The 20,842-nt window shown below is 34.5% G+C and overlaps 1 protein-coding gene across 1 annotated transcript; it reads left to right on the forward strand.

Moving 5' to 3' along the window:
• Positions 1-242: 242 nt before the first annotated feature.
• On the forward strand, positions 243-20,594 carry LOC143178062 (sodium- and chloride-dependent GABA transporter 1). The gene is made up of 11 exons (XM_076376497.1): positions 243-627; positions 5,506-5,811; positions 6,861-6,995; positions 7,552-7,680; positions 7,767-7,932; positions 9,077-9,448; positions 10,994-11,210; positions 11,405-11,557; positions 11,889-12,092; positions 13,027-13,197; positions 13,963-20,594. Exons 2-11 carry the CDS (start codon positions 5,511-5,513, stop codon positions 14,098-14,100), a joined length of 1,986 nt encoding a protein of 661 aa, XP_076232612.1. The 5' UTR covers positions 243-627; positions 5,506-5,510; the 3' UTR covers positions 14,101-20,594.
• The last annotated feature ends 248 nt before the right edge of the window (positions 20,595-20,842 follow it).

Raw genomic sequence — 20,842 nt, forward strand, 5'->3', positions numbered from 1 at the left:
CTGCTAAACGTCACCGCGCAGGGATTGTATCATTTGAGCAACGACGTTCTAGTCACCCCTTTTGATTATTCACCAAGGCGAAAGCCGCGTCCCGAGGCTCCTCCAACCCCCAAGACCAGTTCGGCCGAACCCCCTGGAAGGGGTTGCTTCCACAGCGCATGCGCCCCGAAGGGGTAACACTCCCCATCTTGCAGTGGAGCATTATTCTGTAACGACATCCCTTGTGGGGTAGGTCGACACGAGACACACACTCACAACGATCTTCGACAGGCAATAAACTCTCGCTAGAGCAGGAAGTGAGTTCGACTGTTCGTTTGGCTGGTGCTTTTATAACCTGTTCCCTGAACGACGCCCCTCGGAGTCTCAGTTTTGTGGAAGCAGAGAAGCCTGGTGATCTCCGGAGGCACGAAAAACGGGCGTGATTGTTTTCTGCCGTGACTATCATCCCCCCCGTCGTGCTGTCTCCCTCGGAGGATGTAAATGTCCAGCGGGGAAGCTGGGAAACCGAGGAAGAGAGTAACTATCGAATCTGAGCTAGCGACCGATTTGGAGAGGATTCTACCGCACAGAGATCGACGCAGATCTCGTGGTTCTTGAGGAATTTCTGCAACTGCGTTCTTCTACTAGGTAAGCCGAGCATCGTGTCGAGTATTCTTAGTCTACTTTAGAAACACAGCACGAATTTTGAGTAACATTCGGGTGCTTAAGCACCATATACCAAAATTTAAACGTATTCCTCATCAATATACAGAAATTTAATGTTTATAGTAAAGTGCCTCAAGGGCCTAGTCCATCAACCTATTCTCCTCATTTTCTCTTTCACTGTAGTAGAACAGATATAACGAATCCTCAGTGGAGCTTTTATCGGGGTCAAAAGCCAGGAGAATCTTCTCTCTGCCCGAGATGCTGGGGAACTATCTTATCAAAGTCTCGTATCAGATCGGTAGCTAGGGCAATCTACTCCCTTTCGTCATTCACAGAGAAAAGAGGAAGCTCACTGCGGAGTTTTCGCGATCAAACGCCCGTCCACGTGTACGTCGTAACGTGACAGAAACCTTGTTATTGATTTTGCGTTCAGCATCCGTAGCGCGCGCACGAGTGTTTGTATACAAGTAGGAGCAACGGCGCGCGCGCACAGTCGCGCGTGTGTGCACGTACACACACGCGTGCGTGGATCTCTGCGTCTGATGCCTCACGCACAAGAGGTCCACGCACACAATCGTCCGCCTGGATGGGCACACACGTGTACAGACGAATCGCCGACACGTGCATCCTCTTGCTTAGTCTCGCTTTCTCCACCCCTGAGTTGACCCGACAATAATAAGGGCTGAACGCGTTACGCGGGAAGGAGCGCTGCGCTGAAAGGGGACTTTTCATTCAACAGAAACCGGTTCCTCGGCTGTGTTAGATCTGGCGAAAAAACTGTATGGAAATTTATCGTCGAAGCGGTTTTAAGGACCTTCGACTTCGCCTGATGTAAGATGTCGTTGTGGTGGATTGTAGGGCAGAGTTTGGGGTCACGATTTTTGCTGGTGTTTAGGGTTCTCCCTGTTCGATTGACCTCGGCCCTTCTGTGGGGTATTGTGGCGAGTGGTAGGGAGTAGAGGAAGCAAGACTGCGTATAAGTTTGGAGAATGAGGGTATGATGTAACGAATGTGTGCTTTTGGTAGGTCATGAAGTTGAAAGTACTGTGTGTGTAGTTAAACCTTGATTGGTTGATTTAAGGCCAAATTCGAAACTCGAGTGTCGTGTTAATACCTACTCTTGAGAAATTTGATTAGCCTATTAACTCTTTAAAAACAGAAAATTGTCATCTTCAACAACATTGTATAAACGGAACTAAAGATTATATCATTAGAAAATTTGTGGTTTCTACGTTAGATAGTAAACGTATAGGTATTTTACAATTATTGGAAAATTATTTAGAAAAATTCTTCTAAACAGAAGCGTGGTAGGGTGCACGAAGGAATGCTATTAAGTTAAATCATTGTTTGTCTCTCTTTCCTAGAATACTCTTATCGAGAACACACTGAAAAATTAATTAATAACTACTTTGAATAAATGTAATACAATGGGATCTTTCCGAAATGTTAGTCTCATTGTATTTGATTATAAACTATGTCACACATTTTTATTTTCAATAAGCGACGCGCGAGACCTGGGAATTCGATTAATATCTTTGTTAAGCTTTACTTTAACTAAGCTGACTTTAAAGTTAGACAGTATCAATATGATCTAGGACTGAAACATAATTTTCAGTAGTAGAAAATCTATTCTATGAATATGACTTTATAAATGCCTTCATTAATATAAACTAACTAATAGAAAGATGTGATGATATCCTTGTCCTTCTTTATAGAGTCATCAATGTGTATCAGTATACATTTAAAAGATTACAGTCAATATAGTTTATTATTTACATAATTCTCAAGTTCGTTTACTAAATTTTAATTTTTCCCGAACTTTTGTTTTAATTCTTCAAACATTGCAAAGTTTACGAAATTCTTACTTTTTTAAACGTTGTAACCAACGACCAGGCGCAACAATGTCAACCAAGAACTTCATGTTGATTAGACAGTATTTTTATCGTAGGTGCACGGCATATGGAAATAATGAACTTTAACCTCTCTCGCGAACACGAATTTCCCCACAGTATTATTATCCTTGCCTCACTATCAGCTTATTGGGCGAATCTCGATACTTGAACGTCCGCTTCATTTCGAATGATTCATATTCCTAGCGTTTCTGCGAATGCGACGTAGAATTTCGCCCTGGACAGAGGTCACAGGGAAACGTGACACTAACGCGGAAGCGGATTGAAAGTTTATTGGAAAAGTAATTTGTAAACGTTGTACGCGGTTGTTGAGCACACGATCGCGTGACGCCTGATCGGCTTATCGGTAATCAACTTGGTTGCTTGCGTACGAGCTTTCGTTCAGTATGGCGAAGGTCAATGGAATATTTAAAATCAACATTATTACATTAAATGTCAAAGCTAATTTTGAAGAGTGAATTTTAAATGAGAGGTTTCTCTAAGTTGGAAATTAAAAATCGATAATCAATGAAAACATGCACTCAACAGATAACGCGCTCATCATGATAGGCAACAAAATTTAACGTGTATCGCAGAAATAAAATTCAGGAATGCTAGAGAGATTCGAGGGGCAACTTGACATAACGATACGTTATGCTGAATTACTACTCTTTTCAAAATTATGAAAATAAGTAATATTCCTAAAAATTTTAATTTCATACATTTTTTTGAGAATATAATTTTCATTATAGATACATAGATTTAAAAGAACTATTAATTGTTTAAATAAAACCTTGGGAACTCATGAATTTAAAAAATAAAAATCTCTCAATGAATTCTAATAAGACTGTTTTGCGTTAAATGTTTTTTTTTCTAATTTCTCTCTAGCTCTTCAAGCCATTCAATTTTTTAAAAAGTTTGTCTTTTTGTAACACTGATCTGATAGATCTCTGTTTCTAGTGGATCACTTACTATTGACATTATATTAAATTAAGCCTGTTTTATATTAGAAAGAAGCCTAAAAAATAAAGTTCTTAAAATCTTGAAATATTTTAAATAATCACAACACAACAGAAATATGAATCATTTATAAGCAAATATGTAAGTTTCAAATACCTTAGCTATACTTCACGTTTGAATACTAATAAATAGGTAGATGATACAATAGTACTCACTATTTCATACTTTGGGACGCTGACAAGGCGCACAGTTCTAATGAGATCTCGAGGCACTCCATGTCACCTCTGGAACACAAAACAAGAAAAAAGTTAATAAAACATCACCAGCACGATTTTTTATTCATTTTCCCGTATAATTTACGATTCTTAAGAAGCTACGTGATATAAAATGCATGACATCTAGTCATTTAAACGTACAGCTATAAAAATATCGATTTTAGTTCCTCTACTCGAAGTGCTTTACAACCCTTATCTGGAATTTCTAGAAAACGACGCAGTTAACTTAACGTTCTACTTTGTTCATTTGCTAAAGTGTTAAAATCGATTTCCACAGATTACGCAACGAAGCTGGTAAACTGTTATTGGAAGTACGATAATTAACATGCGACTCACGTTGCTTGTATGTTAACGAGGGAAGGAATGATTAATGCCTGAGACCGAGGGGTTGAGAGGTCAAGCGATGCAAGTTCAGGGACATTTTTCTTTTGAAGAGAGCCAACAAGTATCTTACACAAACTAATGAAATTTTCAGTTAGAATGATGAGTAAAGAATCTTATCGTATTCTTCAATAAACAATTAATTTGAAAAGTATAATTTTTGTTGAAAAGTATATTTGTTACCTAATTAAACAATGCACACACTGGAAAAATCCGACAATGCTTTTTAATCAATCTAACAATAGTGAAATAGTAGTAGCTTTTTTATTATATTTTCTGCTTTAAATTAAGAGTAATAAAATGAAGTCTATTCACTGGAATTTTCATTAGATAAATTCCAAATAAATGATACAAGTAGATACACACAATATACCATTTTGCTGCCGCGGTTAAAAAACGCAGTCAACTTCATTTTTTCGCTTCTCCATGGAGGAAATACAAATAAATGAATTTGCATGGACGAGTGGACGAACAGTCATTGAGCTCCTCTACTGGGATCACACTTGGCGTGTTCTCATGCCTTTACTTTCATGAATATCAATATTAGGCATTGTTGGGAAACGAAATTATACAATTATATTAAATAAAAAATAATTTTATTCGAAGTTCGAATTACTGTAGTAGAATTTTTAATGAGCACAGCATGAAAGTGGAAGGTATTAAAAAATACAGTAGAACTTCGATTAACCAGTTTAACATGAGACTCACACCTGAAACACCCACCCAATGGTTAATTTTATTACTTTGTGGTAGACTATTAATAGTAATTAATAGTAATTAATGTCAGATCACTACTTTATAAAAAATAGCAAAATTTTATTTTATAGGGGACTACAAAATTATAGTTCAAGCCTGAATTGTTCTGCATATTGAGACTTGGTTGCACGAGTTTCTGCTGTAACTACTATTATATTTTGAAATGACACAACCTACTACTTTAAATTCTAATCTCTCTAATATAATTGTGATATATGTAGAAATTCAACACGAATATTTCAGAACCCACATTACACGTTCATAAAACGAATAAAACATTTTACTCCAATAATAATTCAAACAAAGGTGCATTTCAGTAACCTCGATTCCCCTCTAGCAGACACTATACGCCACAATTTTTAACCACCAACCTTATTATTATCTTCTATACATGTACACATTTCTGCTTATTCGCGTGTCTGACCTAAACAAGTATCCTCCTACTCGTGCAGGACACTTTTACATAACTGCCATTGCGCAGCGATTATAAATCGATTACCTCGAATTAGGGCAGTTCGTTAAATGCCTAAGGTCACGGAAATTCCTGTTCGGCAAATTGGAGCCATTATCGATGATGCATAACTGTTTCGTGATTTTAGGCGACATGCCTGAGAAAATGTACTACTGGGGAGAGGAGAAGGATCAAGTCGATCCAGAGCAAACCTTCATCGAGTTCAAGGCCAAGTCAGTCACGGGGGACAAGAGAAGGGAGTCCTCCCGTGCTGTCCCCAAGATGAGGGTGTCCTCGCCACAGGGCAGAGTGACGGAAGTTGGGAACAGAGAGGAAGATGCTGAGCGAGGCGGATGGGACAACAAACTGGACTTCCTGTTTTCTTGCATCAGCGTGTCGGTGGGGCTGGGCAACGTCTGGCGTTTCCCTTATTTGTGTTACAAAAACGGCGGTGGTAAGTTCGCTGGTTATCGCAAATTTTTAATAGATTGAAGCACATCTATTTGTTGGAAGCTCGCGAGTTGGTTCAAGCGAGTAGATAAAAGATACGAGGGTTTTATTAAAGAATGTTTGGGTCTAGTTAAACGATAATTTAAAGAACTGAAGGGCTAGTAACGAGTTTACAATGAGAAAGTGTTTTATTTCACATGGTGAAGATTTGTGCTGACGCGTGTATATATTTGCAATTTGATTTTTGTTGTTTTAAGAGTTCTGATTTTTATCTTTATTTTAAAATATGACTGCATTAATTTATTCTGAACATTAGTGTCGCTGATGTAGTCAAGATTCATTATGCATAACTAAAGAATGTTATGTTTAATTGCAGCTTAAATTGTGTATTCTTCTAATATATGTCAGTTAGTTCATATAGCTCTGGATTATATTTTACTTCTTTATTGATCTAAAGTTCGCCTTTATTAACAATTTTTTAATAATTTTTACACTTCATTCTTTAAATATAACTCACTGCTCTGTGGATACATCAATCAATTTTAATAATTACTGATATAATTCGAAAACACAGACCAATATTTTGCTTATTTTCTCCTCCTATGTTGCACAATACTTCATAAATAATGACATTTCAAAAGATTGAATAGCTACTTCCTTGAACTTCTGACCCCGTTTCATTTTGCATTAAAACTTATTTTAAACATTTCACAAATTCCTAAAGAAATCTTATTTATCGAGTTTAATTAAAGAGCACCATTCGAGACTTCGACAGAATTTAAATGCAGTCAGTTTCGTCCTTCCCGAATTAGCCAGACAGCAAAATGGAGCAATCTACTATTGAACGTATCACATACTGTCCATGACAACTTGTTTCATAAGCAAGGACAAATCATTTTTGCCGATAACATCAAATATTCAGGCTGCAGCACATCCTGCGTCGATTGATTAAAACCATTCACGCGATGCGTATTTGATTATCATACATCAGTTTCTGTATTCAATGAATCTTTCACGGTCAAACGTTGTGATTGCAAATATTGGCAACCGCAGGTGCATTCCTGATTACTTATGGCATCGCTATGGTGTTCTGTGGAATCCCGATCTTCTTTCAAGAAGTGGCTATTGGACAATACCTTGGTGCAGGAGGGATGACACTCGTGGGACAATTGTGTCCTCTGTTGCAAGGTATTTTTATGTTTATTTAACAAATAACATGTGTAATCTCACTACCATTTGCATAAAAATGTTATGCATGGTATTAAAATAAATTGAATCATATTATATGTGACCCATGAATAACTTTTCAACAAATTTAAGTTATATTAATAAAATATGATAAACTGACGCTAATAACAGACAGAAGATTTATTGCATCGTTACACTTGGTAATTGGACTTCAACATGTTCATTGATTTGAAAAATTATTTGAAGATCATAATACTTTTTATAATTTTGATAATAACTTGTTTCAATAGTATTTCTAACTGTCCATTTAAACAATTAAAGATGGTCTTTAGCATTAAAAAAATTTGGTAGCGCATCATGTGACTTATTCAACCACTTAACATTCATCTAAACTAGGCTTCGCTGAAATCATTAACTTTGGAGTTAACAAGACGACTTTAATTATTCAAGAGCTCCATTGGAATACATATTATATAAATATAATTATTAAATTTTAATTCTTAAAATAATATTTATTACATCGTGACACTCATTGTATCTTTGCGATATCTTTTAGGTGTTGGATATGCTACTATGACAATAGTGTTCTTCCTGGACGTGTACTATTGTATCATTATAGCTTGGACACTGTTCTACCTCATAAGCACCTTTGTTCATATACCAGAAGTACCTTGGAGGGGTTGTGGTCAGTAAAATAATTAAAAGTCTCTGCAGTTTGTAAACTCTATCATCTAGAATTCCCTACTGAATAATGTTTTTATGGTTTTACAGGCAATTGGTGGAACACCGATGACTGCTACGATGGGTCTGACGAAATTGATCACTTGATTTACAATAGTAGTTTAAAGCATATAAATTCCACCACTAATGCTACCAATAATGCTACCTTCCATAATGCTACCTTCCATCATACTACGCCTGTTGAAGAATATTGGGAGTAAGTAGTTCAAAAGTTACATATTTAGAAATTTGACAGGAACGGAAGGAGAAATGCGTATTAAAATTTGAAAATTCACTATTTTTTCCAAGTTCAATTTCTGTAGACTCGAAATAACGATAGCGATATTAAAAATGATATTAAAAATTTGAAAATATTATTGACTGAAACTTAGTAACTACCAAGATATTTTGCCTGGTTTCTGTACAATTTTCTTAAAGATATAGGTTTACTCAGATGTCAATACTTTTCTCGAGTTACACCACAAGAACTATGATAAAACATTTAAAAGAAGTTGATTATCAGTTCTCTAAAACGCTTCTATTTACAAAAATCTGGTTTCCTTTAAAACATTTATACAGTGTTACTTCAAAATTGGTGATTCAAACAAAGGGATAGCAATTCTATATGAAATATTGAATCAAAAATATGCAATACAACTTTTATCTTTCGTGCTCTGTTTTCGATAAAATTAAATGTGAATTTGAAGCGAATAAATATGCACCAAAACTTATATACGTATATATATACAAAATGTTAGGCACCCTAGAACTAAAAAAGGAAATATTCCTAGCCAGGAACTCTGTATTTTGATACACACATACTTGCTCAAAATTCCACTTCAACTAACCAAAAAAAGAACACGAAATCAAAAAGATTTATTCTACATTTTCCATTCACCCTTCACGTAGGACCCTGAACCACCTTATGACATACAACAAAATAAGATTTCCATACGATACATAATGCAGAAGATATTGAACACAAGTACTAATCGGGTCCCCTGAGAAATCCCCTGGAAAGCATTAGGAGCAATGCTTTCCATGGAGCTTCTCACGAGATATGTAAAGTACATCAGGTACCTCACCCTTTAAAAGAAGAAAGATCAACTTACAATGCTCTCCAGAGCGTTCACACCTCCGCAGATTATTTGCACAATGAAACGTACACGAAACATTCAATAAGCGATCCTTTAAACCCGATCGATTCCCTACTCATAGCGAGAAGCGTCGAGTGCTCCCTTAAAAAGGAACCCCGCGACAAAAAGCTTCGCGCGCGACCGAGATCGTTGTCGAGGGAGAAGTATCCACCTCGTCAGGAGCATGCAATTCCCGATAATCCCGTGATACCTTCGAAATTTTAGACGACGAGTTCTCGGGATCACCTCCGGTATCGAAAGCATCGGTGGGATGCAATGGGAGCTGTTGGGTTGTCTGATTGTCGGCTGGCTGCTCGTTTACTTTATCATCCGGCGTGGTCTGCATCAGAGCGGTAAGATCATCTGGTTTTCAGCCTTGTTCCCCTACGTGGTGCTTTTCATTCTTTTGGGAAGAGCGGTGACGTTGGACGGCGCCAGCAACGGTTTGCTTTACTACGTCACGCCGAGATGGGAGGAGTTGCTCGCGCCTGGACCATGGATCGACGGCGCCACGCAAATTTTCTTCGCTTACAGTATCGGCACCGGGGCTCTGCCTGCTTTGGGGTCGTACAATAAGTTCCACCATAATTGCTACAAGTAAGCATGACTGTTTCTCTGGGTCTTTGTGTCATTCAGCGCTGTCCAGTTGTGGAGTCCTCAATTGGTGCAGAGGGAGGACAATTGCGCTAGGTCCTTTTGATGCATTAAAATATAGGTTATCAATAGTTTTTATGGAAGTAGAAAGGATAACATATCGTGATCGTCTTTAGAGTGCTGCGTAGGTTCTCAGATAATGGCGAGGGGAATGGGAGAGTCATAAAAGGATCACAACTGTTCGGTTAGACAGCGCTGATGTAGGATATTTTTGGACTCCTCGCTTTGATTGCTGGTGTCAATAACAGGAACTGTGTTTGTGGTACGACAACGAGTTCTTGGATACAGTATTTTTACTCTTTATAGACTTGTTATTCAGTACAAGCAGTAGGGCCTTGATTAACCAGGTCTGTTACTCAGAATTTTAGTTTTTCAATGTACGAACGATGGGAATACAGTAGGACCTCAATGTTGACTAGAATCATGATAATGCCATGGTAAAGATAATTAATTTTAAGGTATGCTGCTAAGTTATCGAATTAATTAATCGAGGTCCTATTCTATATAAAGAATAAGCAACATCCGTCTGCATTGATAATGTTGCATGGGAGAATAATTGTCTTAATAATTCAATACTTACATTACGAAAATGGATAATCGAATGTTAAGCTACTGTAGAATATCCGATTTCTCCGTTAACATTTGAACGTTAGTAAAATATTTTAAATTATATTTATGATAGCTTTTGGGTACATTCAAACGAATAAAATGTCATTAGAGTTTATGATTTGGGAAAACTGGTGGAGATAATGTCGTTATGAATGCAAAAGGTTGAAGTTGATGCAATTGCAACGTTTATATACAATCTACTGCGAATGCATGTTTCTGTAATGAAATGGCTGTCACATATAATTACAAAATGAAACTATACATTTATTCTATATAAAAATTTTAGATAATTGGAATATATATCACAAATTACTGAAAAATCCAACCAACTGTACGTTCCTAGACTTATTATTAGTATTTTTAATTTCATTTCTTTATGAGCAAGAAAGCTTTATATTTTTACAGTTAGAGTTTCAGGATTTAGACACACTTTCAGTTTTGAAATTGAAATCTATCTCGTTAGTTACGTTCTGTACCGTTTTTTTGAAATCGTTATTCAAATATGACGTGCAACACGCAGTGTAAAAAATAATCGTCTAATTGTGAGTGCAATTACGTATAGAACTCGACACGTGGATTCATTAGCTGTGCATGAAGATATTCTGAAATACATAGTAGTCATTATTCAAAAGCATGGAACTCTTAATAACCATTATTTTATCTTAATGAGAAAGTTGACATTTCAATCGATTACAACACGAACTAACGAGGCCTTTAATAATGTTTATCAATTTTTCATTAATAACTAATTTCTTTATCAAAGTTTCTACTTCCTGAATTCTACAACGAATAATAAATTACGATTTCATTTAAAGCATTATTTTTCTATGCATTCATAATTAAGGTTCAGTTTTACATGTTTTAAATTTTGCCTTGCAGAGACGCGCTAATCACTTGCATTGTGAATACGCTAACGTGTCTCCTGGCTGGCTGCGTGACCTTTTCTATCTTGGGTCACATTGCCGTGGAACAAGGCACCGAAGTGTCTGAAGTGGTCAAGAGTGGACCAGGCCTCGTGTTTCTGACGTATCCTGAGGTGGTGCTGAAGCTTCCAGGTGCTCCAGTGTGGGCCATCATCTTCTTCGTTATGCTGCTCGTAAGATATAATTAACTCAGACACACGAGTGTACTTGTCGCTTCATTTGAGATTAATATCTATTTGTAATTATCGATTGAATTTTATTTATAATATATAGTTAGTAGAGTCTCAACAAAGAGTATTAAAAGTAATATTTTACTCTGCATTATTTTCCCTCTGCTTTATCAAAATTTTGTTGTTGTCTGTGACAGATACTTGGAATCGACAGTGAATTCTGCATAGTGGAATCCTTCATCACAGGCGTCGTTGACAATTGGCCTGACCTTCTTCGCCCGCACAGGAAAAAGTTCACGATCATTATTTGCCTTATCATGTTCATGCTTGGATTGCCCATGGTGACGAACGTTAGTATGAAAACGTTAATAAAATAACGATACTATTTAAATTTATTTTTCAATATAATACCAAATTAAAAGAATTAATTTTAGGGAAACTTTTCATACATATCCTAATAAAATTGTCATTTCTATAGTTTCTAACACACAATACCTAGTCTGATATACAGTTACTTGTACAACTATATCAGTAGTTTGTAAAGTGGAATAGAATTTTTACACTTCTATTTTATATGACTAATTTTGAAAAATGTTCAGTTCACCAAAAAATATACCTAATTACAAGATACTTCCAAGCAATAAAAACCTTGAAGATCAAAATTTATTGTTTCTATTTCAGGGTGGAGTTTACATATTCCAGTTAATGGATTTCTATTCCGCAAGCGGCATGTCCATTCTCTGGGTCTGTTTCTTCCAAACGATCGCGATATCATGGATCTTCGGGGCAAAGAAGTTCTGCGACTGCATCCACCAAATGATGGGCATACGATTGAACAAGTTTTGGTACATCTGCTGGGTGGTGTTCGCGCCAGTGATCATGGCCGTGAGTATCGAGCTTGCGTTAATAATTAAACGTGAAAGCCGCCTGGTACAGTGAGCGACGTGATCGATCAAGCATGATAGCATCGTTATTTCATGTTGAGTGCTCAACATCACGCAGCAATTCCACCGATCGTTCTACGTCTTGGTGCGAACTTCCACGTCCGCTTCGATCATGATCGATGTGCTTCATTGTGGATAATGGCTTTTTTTAGAAAGTGTAAATAGGGTTCGATTAAATCTGTTCCCCGCTGAAAATGGGGTTAATACTGAGCTTTCCAATAGGTATTCTGAATTGACATTTTTTAGAAATTTTGTGTATTTGGTTGATAATATATTTTTATAGTAGACTATAAAGATATATGTTAATATTTATGCATATTATAGATTATAGAGGACGAATTTCGCGATTAGGACGAAATATTCCTTTTTTAAATATTAATTAGATATAACGAAAGAATAAAAAGTTGAATGATTTATAGGTAGATATTAATCTTTTTATACATATATTTACATAGTTATTTTAATATCCGCTTTTCTGTTCTTTTTTAAATTCAACTGAGAAAGATATCTCGTATACTTTAATATTTAAAATATATATATGCATTGTGCTCTAAAATGAACTTAATTTTATGATTGTTTTTAATAATACTTATTACTTGAACATTAAAATAGTAATTCAAGTAAAAATTACAGATATACAATAATCTGTCTAATTCCTCTGTAAAATAAAACTGTCCTCTAGATTATCTAGGATTTATTAATAAGTTAAAGTCATTATGCATAATAATAATTATTATTGTAAGACAATTGCCTACAATAGCCTAATACAGCAAAATTTCACATAATTAATAAATTTTTGATCACCACAAAATTAAGATAACAATCTGTTTTATACTTTTGTAGGATTAATAAAAAACTATTTCTTTCATTTACAGTTTATCTTCGTATTCCAATGCGTTCAGTATAAGCCTCTAAAATATGGAAGCAGCTACGAGTATCCAACATGGGCAGAAATTGTGGGCGTCTGTCTCAGTTTGTCATCTATGGTCTGGATACCAGCCTATGCACTCTATTACGTTATCGTGACTCCAGGATCAATCAAAGAGGTAATACGCTTATCCACTATGATGAAACGCATCGCCCTTTAAGCTGTTAACCTTATAACAATCATACTTAAATACATACATAATTTAGTTATTTACTACTCTAACGCTGAGAATAGTTAGATTCCCTGAGAATAGAATAGATTCTGTTAGATTTAATGAAGGCTCTCACTATAGCTGTAAAATAAGCTGCATCTAAAGTTATAGTGTAACATTTTTTAAACTCCAAAATAGATATATTTATTTTATTATTTTAATCTTAAGAAATATGTGTAGAGACAAACACATTAAAGTTTATTTAAAATCTTCTTTTGCATAAACATTGATATAGCTTTTAAATGCTTAACTTACGATATTAGACTATATTTTTAGTGATTATAATTTCAGTATATTACGTAATAAACATTTCAGTAGATTCAAAGCTCAGACAATAATTTAGAAAATATTAGTCAACATTTTTGAGCCTTTTCTCCTGGAATTTTTCAAATTCCCGAGAAGGCTAATAAATATGAAATATTTCAATTTTCAAAGACTACAAAAACTGAAAATTTTTCAGTCACACAATTTAGTTATTTTAAAAATTATGAATCTTGTGTGTTAATAAAAATCCCAAGCTTTCTAGTGAATTACCTGATTATTAATTTCATCAGTTTTACTCTAGATTTAAAAAAGTAGAATCGATTTGATTTCAAAATTTCTCGATTCCAATTTAGTATCGTTCCTATGGTTATCGAATGATTTTAAATGCTATAATTTATCAATTTTCAGAATTTCCTGAAAGGACTGAAGCCGAACATAAAATCCCACCCAAAATTACCAAAGGGCGAGAAATCAGCGGTGATACCGATGTCAGAGAGCAGCGCTGGTCTGATCACCAAGAACAACAGTTTCCTCAGTCAAACATGATCGCCGAAAGCGGCTTTTTTATCCTGTAATTAGGTTGTAACTACCGTAAGTAGTATTTTTAACGGAACTTGAGACGCAACAGGTTCGTAGAGAAGCGTGATCGTTTTATCGACCAGAGAAACTGCTGGAAGTTATCGTCAGTGTTTTTTGCTTCTTTTGGTTGGTAGAGAGAAACGAAAAGAAAAGAAAGAATAAACTGCGAAAAGAGTTTAAGCAAACTATGCTCATTAAGGTTCTAGTCCCTTCTCGATTATTTTTATTACAAAAAGTATGTTCGACATGTTTAAAATTCATCAAAGTAAACTTGTGAAAAATTTAAATTTGTATAAGCCTGCTTTATCAAGGAAGCAAAACAAGTCTTTGGTTACTTCAGAATTTTTAAGGAAATTATTTTCGACAATAATACGCGATTTCTTTAAGATTCATATTTTTAGTATTTTATGCCGATGTTCACTAATATTTTACTTATATTTTGATGCACTTCATACGAATTTTGAACGTCTGGATACCTGAGGGTTCGATAAAAGATAGAGTTTCTTTTATGGAAGGTCAAAATTCACATATTTCGTTTTTCCATGGTTCCTGAAGACATACCATCGTCGTGAAGAAAAAAATTGTGTACATACATAAAGGCTAGAGAAATAGTCTAATATTTTCCTGACGTGCATATTCCTCGATTTTGAATAATACTTGCTGACACGAAATAGTAAATGCCCCAAAGAGATATTCAGGTATCCACTGTTAAAAAATTGCAATTAAATACTTCAATCTCAAGTTTCCTCTGTTAAAAACTACTCGTGTCGCGCATGAAATGTTTGTCGTTAGTTTAAAGAGGCAAGAGCATGGGCAGAGAGGGATTAGACGATAAACGCGAAATCTAGGTACTATGATAGTGAACCACTGCGCTAGTTTTCAGATGACTATTTATGGAGACGAGTCGAAGAGGTCTATTTTTATATCGCGATGTACGTCGCGATGCTCGTACAAGTGATTATTACTGTGAAACATAGTTTAGTTGATAGTTCAGCTGGGTTTAAACGATGAAAGGGCAGATCTCCCAATGGAAGGGCGAGAAACGATCAAGAAGATCGATCGTTGGAGGGGTAACGTGACTAGGATGCTCTTGTGAAACCGATAAATTTGAAAATGCAGATACATTGGAATAAATGTTTCGTCCTGAAATTAACACATTGTTTGGTATCGTGAATTTTGCTCAATTTCGAGAAATTCGAAAAGTGTGAAAACGATGGCTATAATTTGGGTAATTTTTTGTATATGTATGTACAGTGGTTTCTGGTTATAGGCTCACGACCCATTACCAATAAGCTTGTAACGAGAGACACTTTTTCGAGTTGAAGTCGTATTCCAGTAATCCATTTTTGTCTTGTGAAATACACACGAGACAGCGTGTGAAAGAGAACCTTATTTCTTTTAAATAATTCCAGAATAGGTATAGTGAAGTATGGTGACATTAGGAATAAAAGAGATTAGATATATTATTCATGATTTTTTAAAATTAGCTACCATCTAAAATAATTAACATCTCGACGCAAAAATTCCGCGAAACATTTTGACCAAGCTATTAATAATAAATTTATAACGAGGAAGTACTGTACATACACACGTTTCGATGTAATGACATCTGCTTTTTACGAAAAATGTCCCACTTGGATTGTAATAACTAATTGTTGATTCATTTGTGTAATCAGTTTTGTCGTGAACAATGTGTTAAATCATGGGTGAAAATATGTGCCTCAAATGCAAACGTCATTATGACCAGTTCAAACGTTTCAATCAAAACCAAGCACGAACGAAAATGACGCCGTAATATTTGTCTACCGAGTTTTTATACGTGATTTCTTTAATCGAGGATTTTTAAGAATGTGTTTGGCCGCACAAATTTCAGTCAACGCGAACATCGAACCAAGCTTAAATTTAAGGTGCCTGGCTAAAGGGATGACAAAGATGAGAACCTGTACTCATATCGTACTAAGAGAAGAATATTGTGTTGATTACGTAAGTGTGTCACACGATTTTGGGTCGCTTGCGTGGGAGCATCTTCGGAAACAGCTAAATTTGCACGCTTTGAAACAAAATGTTGAGGAAAGAGGAAACTTGTTGGATGCAACTGGTTACTATAAGAATGTTCCAAAACTGAAAATGAAGCCTAATCTACGATGGTTACTCTTGACTGTCTTAATTAGATGGTTATAAGACAAATTTTAATATACATAAATTTAGATATATGTATATGTACAACAAAAAATATTTGGATGAAGAATGTAGATTTTTGAAAATTCGAGATATAATCCCTTGTTAATTAATAGATAATTCATCACCCTTGTTAACTGTTTATGAACGGACCCATTTAGTGATCAAATAACGAGGGTAGTGCGTATTTTCTTGCCTTACATCATATTAGAATATTTTTTTTCACTGTATTCAAAGGGTTACACTCAAAGTATTTTTTAAAATATATTTACTTACACTTGTTCCGATGAATAAATATGTATGAAAAAGATTACAGAGTATTAAACGTTGTCCGCGCTGTTTAAATCCATTTATAAACTAAATGTTCCCTGACATACATTCCCTTTGATGTTGGAACACCGATTGAGCGAACTGTCACCTTCCCAAGGGATTTATGTATGTTTATTAACTACCCTGCACTTATGACCGTGAAGAGTTATCAAACAGTTTGTAGCGAGGATATTACGATAACATGTTATTGAACCTTTAAGAGATTCTTAAATTATTCAGTTGCATATTAAAACTATTCATTATGGCTTATAGTAATATTAGTTACTCAACTATATTACTATAAGGAGTTAATACTAATATTATTTAGTACAATGCTTCACATTTATTTCTTTAACAAGAGTATTCTTGTTTTGTATTAATTTACAAAGCAATTTAAATATTTCGACTGATTATCTATTAAGAACAATTTTCTCTCTCTGATTGCATTGTTGTATTCATGAGTAATAATACTCAAAATAAATTTGTGTAAGTACATACAGTGAAAAATTGTTGAAAAAGTGATTCAAAAAAGGTAGAAAATTTTAAAAATATAATTTTTTAAAATAAACAAAGCAAAAGTAGTAGTCATTTCATGAGGGCACAAATACTGTATCTATAATGAAATAAAATGAATAAATTATAAAATTTTACTTGGGTTTTGAACAAACTTTCTGTAATTAGTTTTGACATATTCCGTTTTAACACACATAAGTATGGCAGAACAATGTGCAAATTTAGTTTTCTAATACGTTTACATGCAAGTGCACCCGCCAAGGCGAAAAACTAATTTACAAAATGAAGGTACTAATTTGCTGGGTGTCGATTTTGGAATATTTTGTTAGGCAAATATCAATCCCCCACCTCTCAAGGGTTTCTAAGGTTTTGCACGAGCGCAGAGATCCGACGACGATTTGTAGATCTCGTTTTCATGTAAATTTAAGAAGATTAAGACGAAATTATAGCCAGTTTCATTGAGATATTGTAATGTAATTCTATCGATACGATATGTTATTAAAAATTACTCGATATTTAATATTCGACGCATCTATGTTAGTGTTTCGTACACATGAATGTTTAAATGACCAATCAATGCTGTTCGATAATTAAACAAATTTGGAATTGTTCGGTATGAATGCATTTAAAGAAGAGAAACAATTAGTGCGGCATGCGAGACCGTTTACAGGAAAATAATAAGCGAATTGTCGACAATTGGACGTACCGATCGGTCGAATCTCGATTGATTTCGTTCGCGAACGAGAGCAATAAAATTGCAAGTGTAAAACAGGCCTAATACATTCGAGTGTTTCACTGGGGCTGGAACTATTTCTCGAATTTCTTTTGTGTTCGAACATTTGAGTACATGAATTCTTCAAAATGAATACTCGTTAAATATTATTTAAATATTGAACTCATATACTTAGGTATGTACTGCAGATATTAAAAAGTAAATAACTATTTTCTCTCACAATCTATATTTCTCATTACTTTTCATGTCTCAAGTTACATATTTACCCAATACTTTGATTTTGTTATTAACAATAAACCAATGTATTAATATGTGTCAAACAAAGTCTGTAAATATTATTCACAGTTCCAGTTTTAAAGTAAATGGAGTGATTCTTAGATATTGTCTTAAAACTTTCATTGTTGGAAATATTTATCATATAGTACTAACATACTTCAGTTTATTAATAACAATATCAAGTAGCATATTCGAGGAGAATTCACAGTACCACATATTCATAAAATGTTCGAATATGAAATAATTCGAATAGTTCCGCCCTGTATTCATACCATAATTTAATTATGTATATTATTTACACTTGACTGCTGTATTTACCAAGCTTTAACAGTTGTTGGTGTTGTATAATATTAAGAAGCGTCTGAAAGCTTTATATGATGTTTGTTTATATTTTATCATCGCATTGTTGCGGCGCTAGTACTTCCAATAGTATGCTAAGCAACCGAGGGTACTGTTAGCTCACGTGTCGAATATTGCCTTTCATTGAAATTGTTATATTTAACATTGCAAACAGTGTTTGCAATGAAGAAAACAATTGCTTCATTTTACGATGTTCGATGTGTCCTACAAAAGTGTGCATTTTAAAATTTAAAAGGGTTAGATGCGAAGAACAATAATTTCAGTCAGACATAATTTGTTATCATATACTGGCAATAGGAGTAATAGCAGCGAATTGTAACATTAATGTTAAGAAGTGATTATGTGTACTAAATTCACGATATAATTGCAGGGAAAATGTTTTCTCGTGAAGATATAAATAGCAAGTTTGAAATAAAATGTTTCCAATTTGAATTGAACTGGATTTTTCCAAAATTATTTCGAAGTAAAGTGAAAATTATTTCGAATTAAAATATTTTATATGTTTAATTATTTACGTTGGATATGTTAATAAACCTGTACCTGGCGGAGATAATTATTTTCGTTTATATTCGTAGAAAATGACAATAACTGACAAAATACTTTCAATATTAATTTTAATATATTTGAGTCAGAAATTTGTCAAAATTCTTTCTCATATTACAAGACTTTTATCTAATTTCTGCATTCATTTTTTCATCTACTTTCCCGAATAGTAAAATTCAAAAAAGGTATTTTTTATAATACTTAATTTTATTAGACTTTAATATATTTAATATTTCAAGTAGTCCTTCACTAATTTCTTTACATTCACTTGAAATATATCCTCAAACTTAAACCAGAAGTCACCGTACAGTCAGAGCAATACGAGAAACAAAAATTACCATATCGTATTTCAGTTTCTTGACAGAATTTTAAAAAGCGACAAAACTCAATCACAGAAAAATAAGGTTACCTAGATTTGAAAAACGTACATTCGAAAAACATCCTGCAAAATTTCATTTCAATCCAAGCGCGTCTAACTTCCTTTATGAAGCCAAACAACGCGAAACACGAATACAATGCAGAGACAAAGGCTTAATTACCTGGTATTAATTAATGCGTTCGAACCATACGATTCATTTAGACGAGCTGTATACGACGCGTGACAAGTATTCTCGTGTATTTATCGACAGGTGACAAGTATTGTTTGCCACCTGTCGTCAGTCGATCGCATATAAATGTATGAAATATCCAAATTGTGTACACGTGTTGGTCGTTCCACGTTCCCACTGTGTGTCACTATGTTTTCACGTAACCGTGTAATCAGTGTCATATACGATAAGCTTGTGCGAAAAACGATAGCTGGGGTGTAGAATCGAGCCGCCGTTGCTATTCACGTGTGAACAGAGTTAATTACTCCCGCGGATTAGTCGACTAATCGGCCATAGGATCGGTATGCAAGGGTTGGCAACCGAGGAAATAAAATGTGAAAGGTAGCAACGTTCGTGACGAGAATCTAAACATTTGTGTCACAGAATTTTGAATAATTCTCTGACGAACGAAATGATTACTGAAGAAAGTAAGACCTTATTGGTGTTTCCATATGCAGACTTTTATTTATAATTTTAATTACTTTTCGCTTGGTTATTAAATTTGGTTAGCTACTAAATTTAAAACAGATTTCATTTTTATGAACGGTGTCAGAATATTATTATTTATGTGGATTATATTACTAAAATATAAATTAATAGAATGACGTGTTCAGTTGGCAGATGACACAATTGAGAAATAAGAATGAAGACAGAGGGAAACTGAACATTTTTATTTAGAGTTTTTTATATTATTCTATATTCTATATTCTATAACAGTAATAAAATATTGGAAACTAAATGGTCTTTTACTAGTAATTGTATTACTGGTTAGGGTTCGTTGCACCTTTCATGCGTTATTTCTTCCTCCACAGTGATTCCTATTCTAGGGATTGACTTGTACCAAGATTCTCTATTTATTTAAACAGAACGCAGTATTTCAATATTTGCATGTACGAAAGAATGGAATCTATCTCGAATCAGTATTGTTTTGTAAGCGAATTAAATGCAATTATATCGACCGATGATTGTGCTTTTATTTATTAATAACCATGATCTATTCCTTCTTTTAATTTTATGATTTGTCACCTGTGATTCTTTATCTATTTTCAAATAAAGTACTGCTTAAATTTGTTCACTTTTAAAGATGGAGTTCTGAAAGCCGATTTTTAAGTTCTAATTTAGATTTTCTTTTAATAAATGTTAAACAAGGGTTGAAAGATTCTTGAAAAACATTAGCATCGTTGATTACTCAATCACCTGAAATGATAAA

Source organism: Calliopsis andreniformis, chromosome 1 (assembly GCF_051401765.1).
Source record: "Calliopsis andreniformis isolate RMS-2024a chromosome 1, iyCalAndr_principal, whole genome shotgun sequence".
NCBI classification, from domain to species: domain Eukaryota; kingdom Metazoa; phylum Arthropoda; class Insecta; order Hymenoptera; family Andrenidae; genus Calliopsis; species Calliopsis andreniformis.

Excerpts from the sequence above, each read along its gene's own strand:
- LOC143178062 (XM_076376497.1), top strand. The coding sequence starts at position 5,511 with ATGCCTGAGAAAATGTACTACTGGGGAGAGGAGAAGGATCAAGTCGAT. Across the intron at positions 11,211-11,404 it reads TCTTCTTCGTTATGCTGCTC|ATACTTGGAATCGACAGTGA; the intron begins GTAAGATATAAT and ends TGTCTGTGACAG. Across the intron at positions 12,093-13,026 it reads TCGCGCCAGTGATCATGGCC|TTTATCTTCGTATTCCAATG; the intron begins GTGAGTATCGAG and ends TTTCATTTACAG.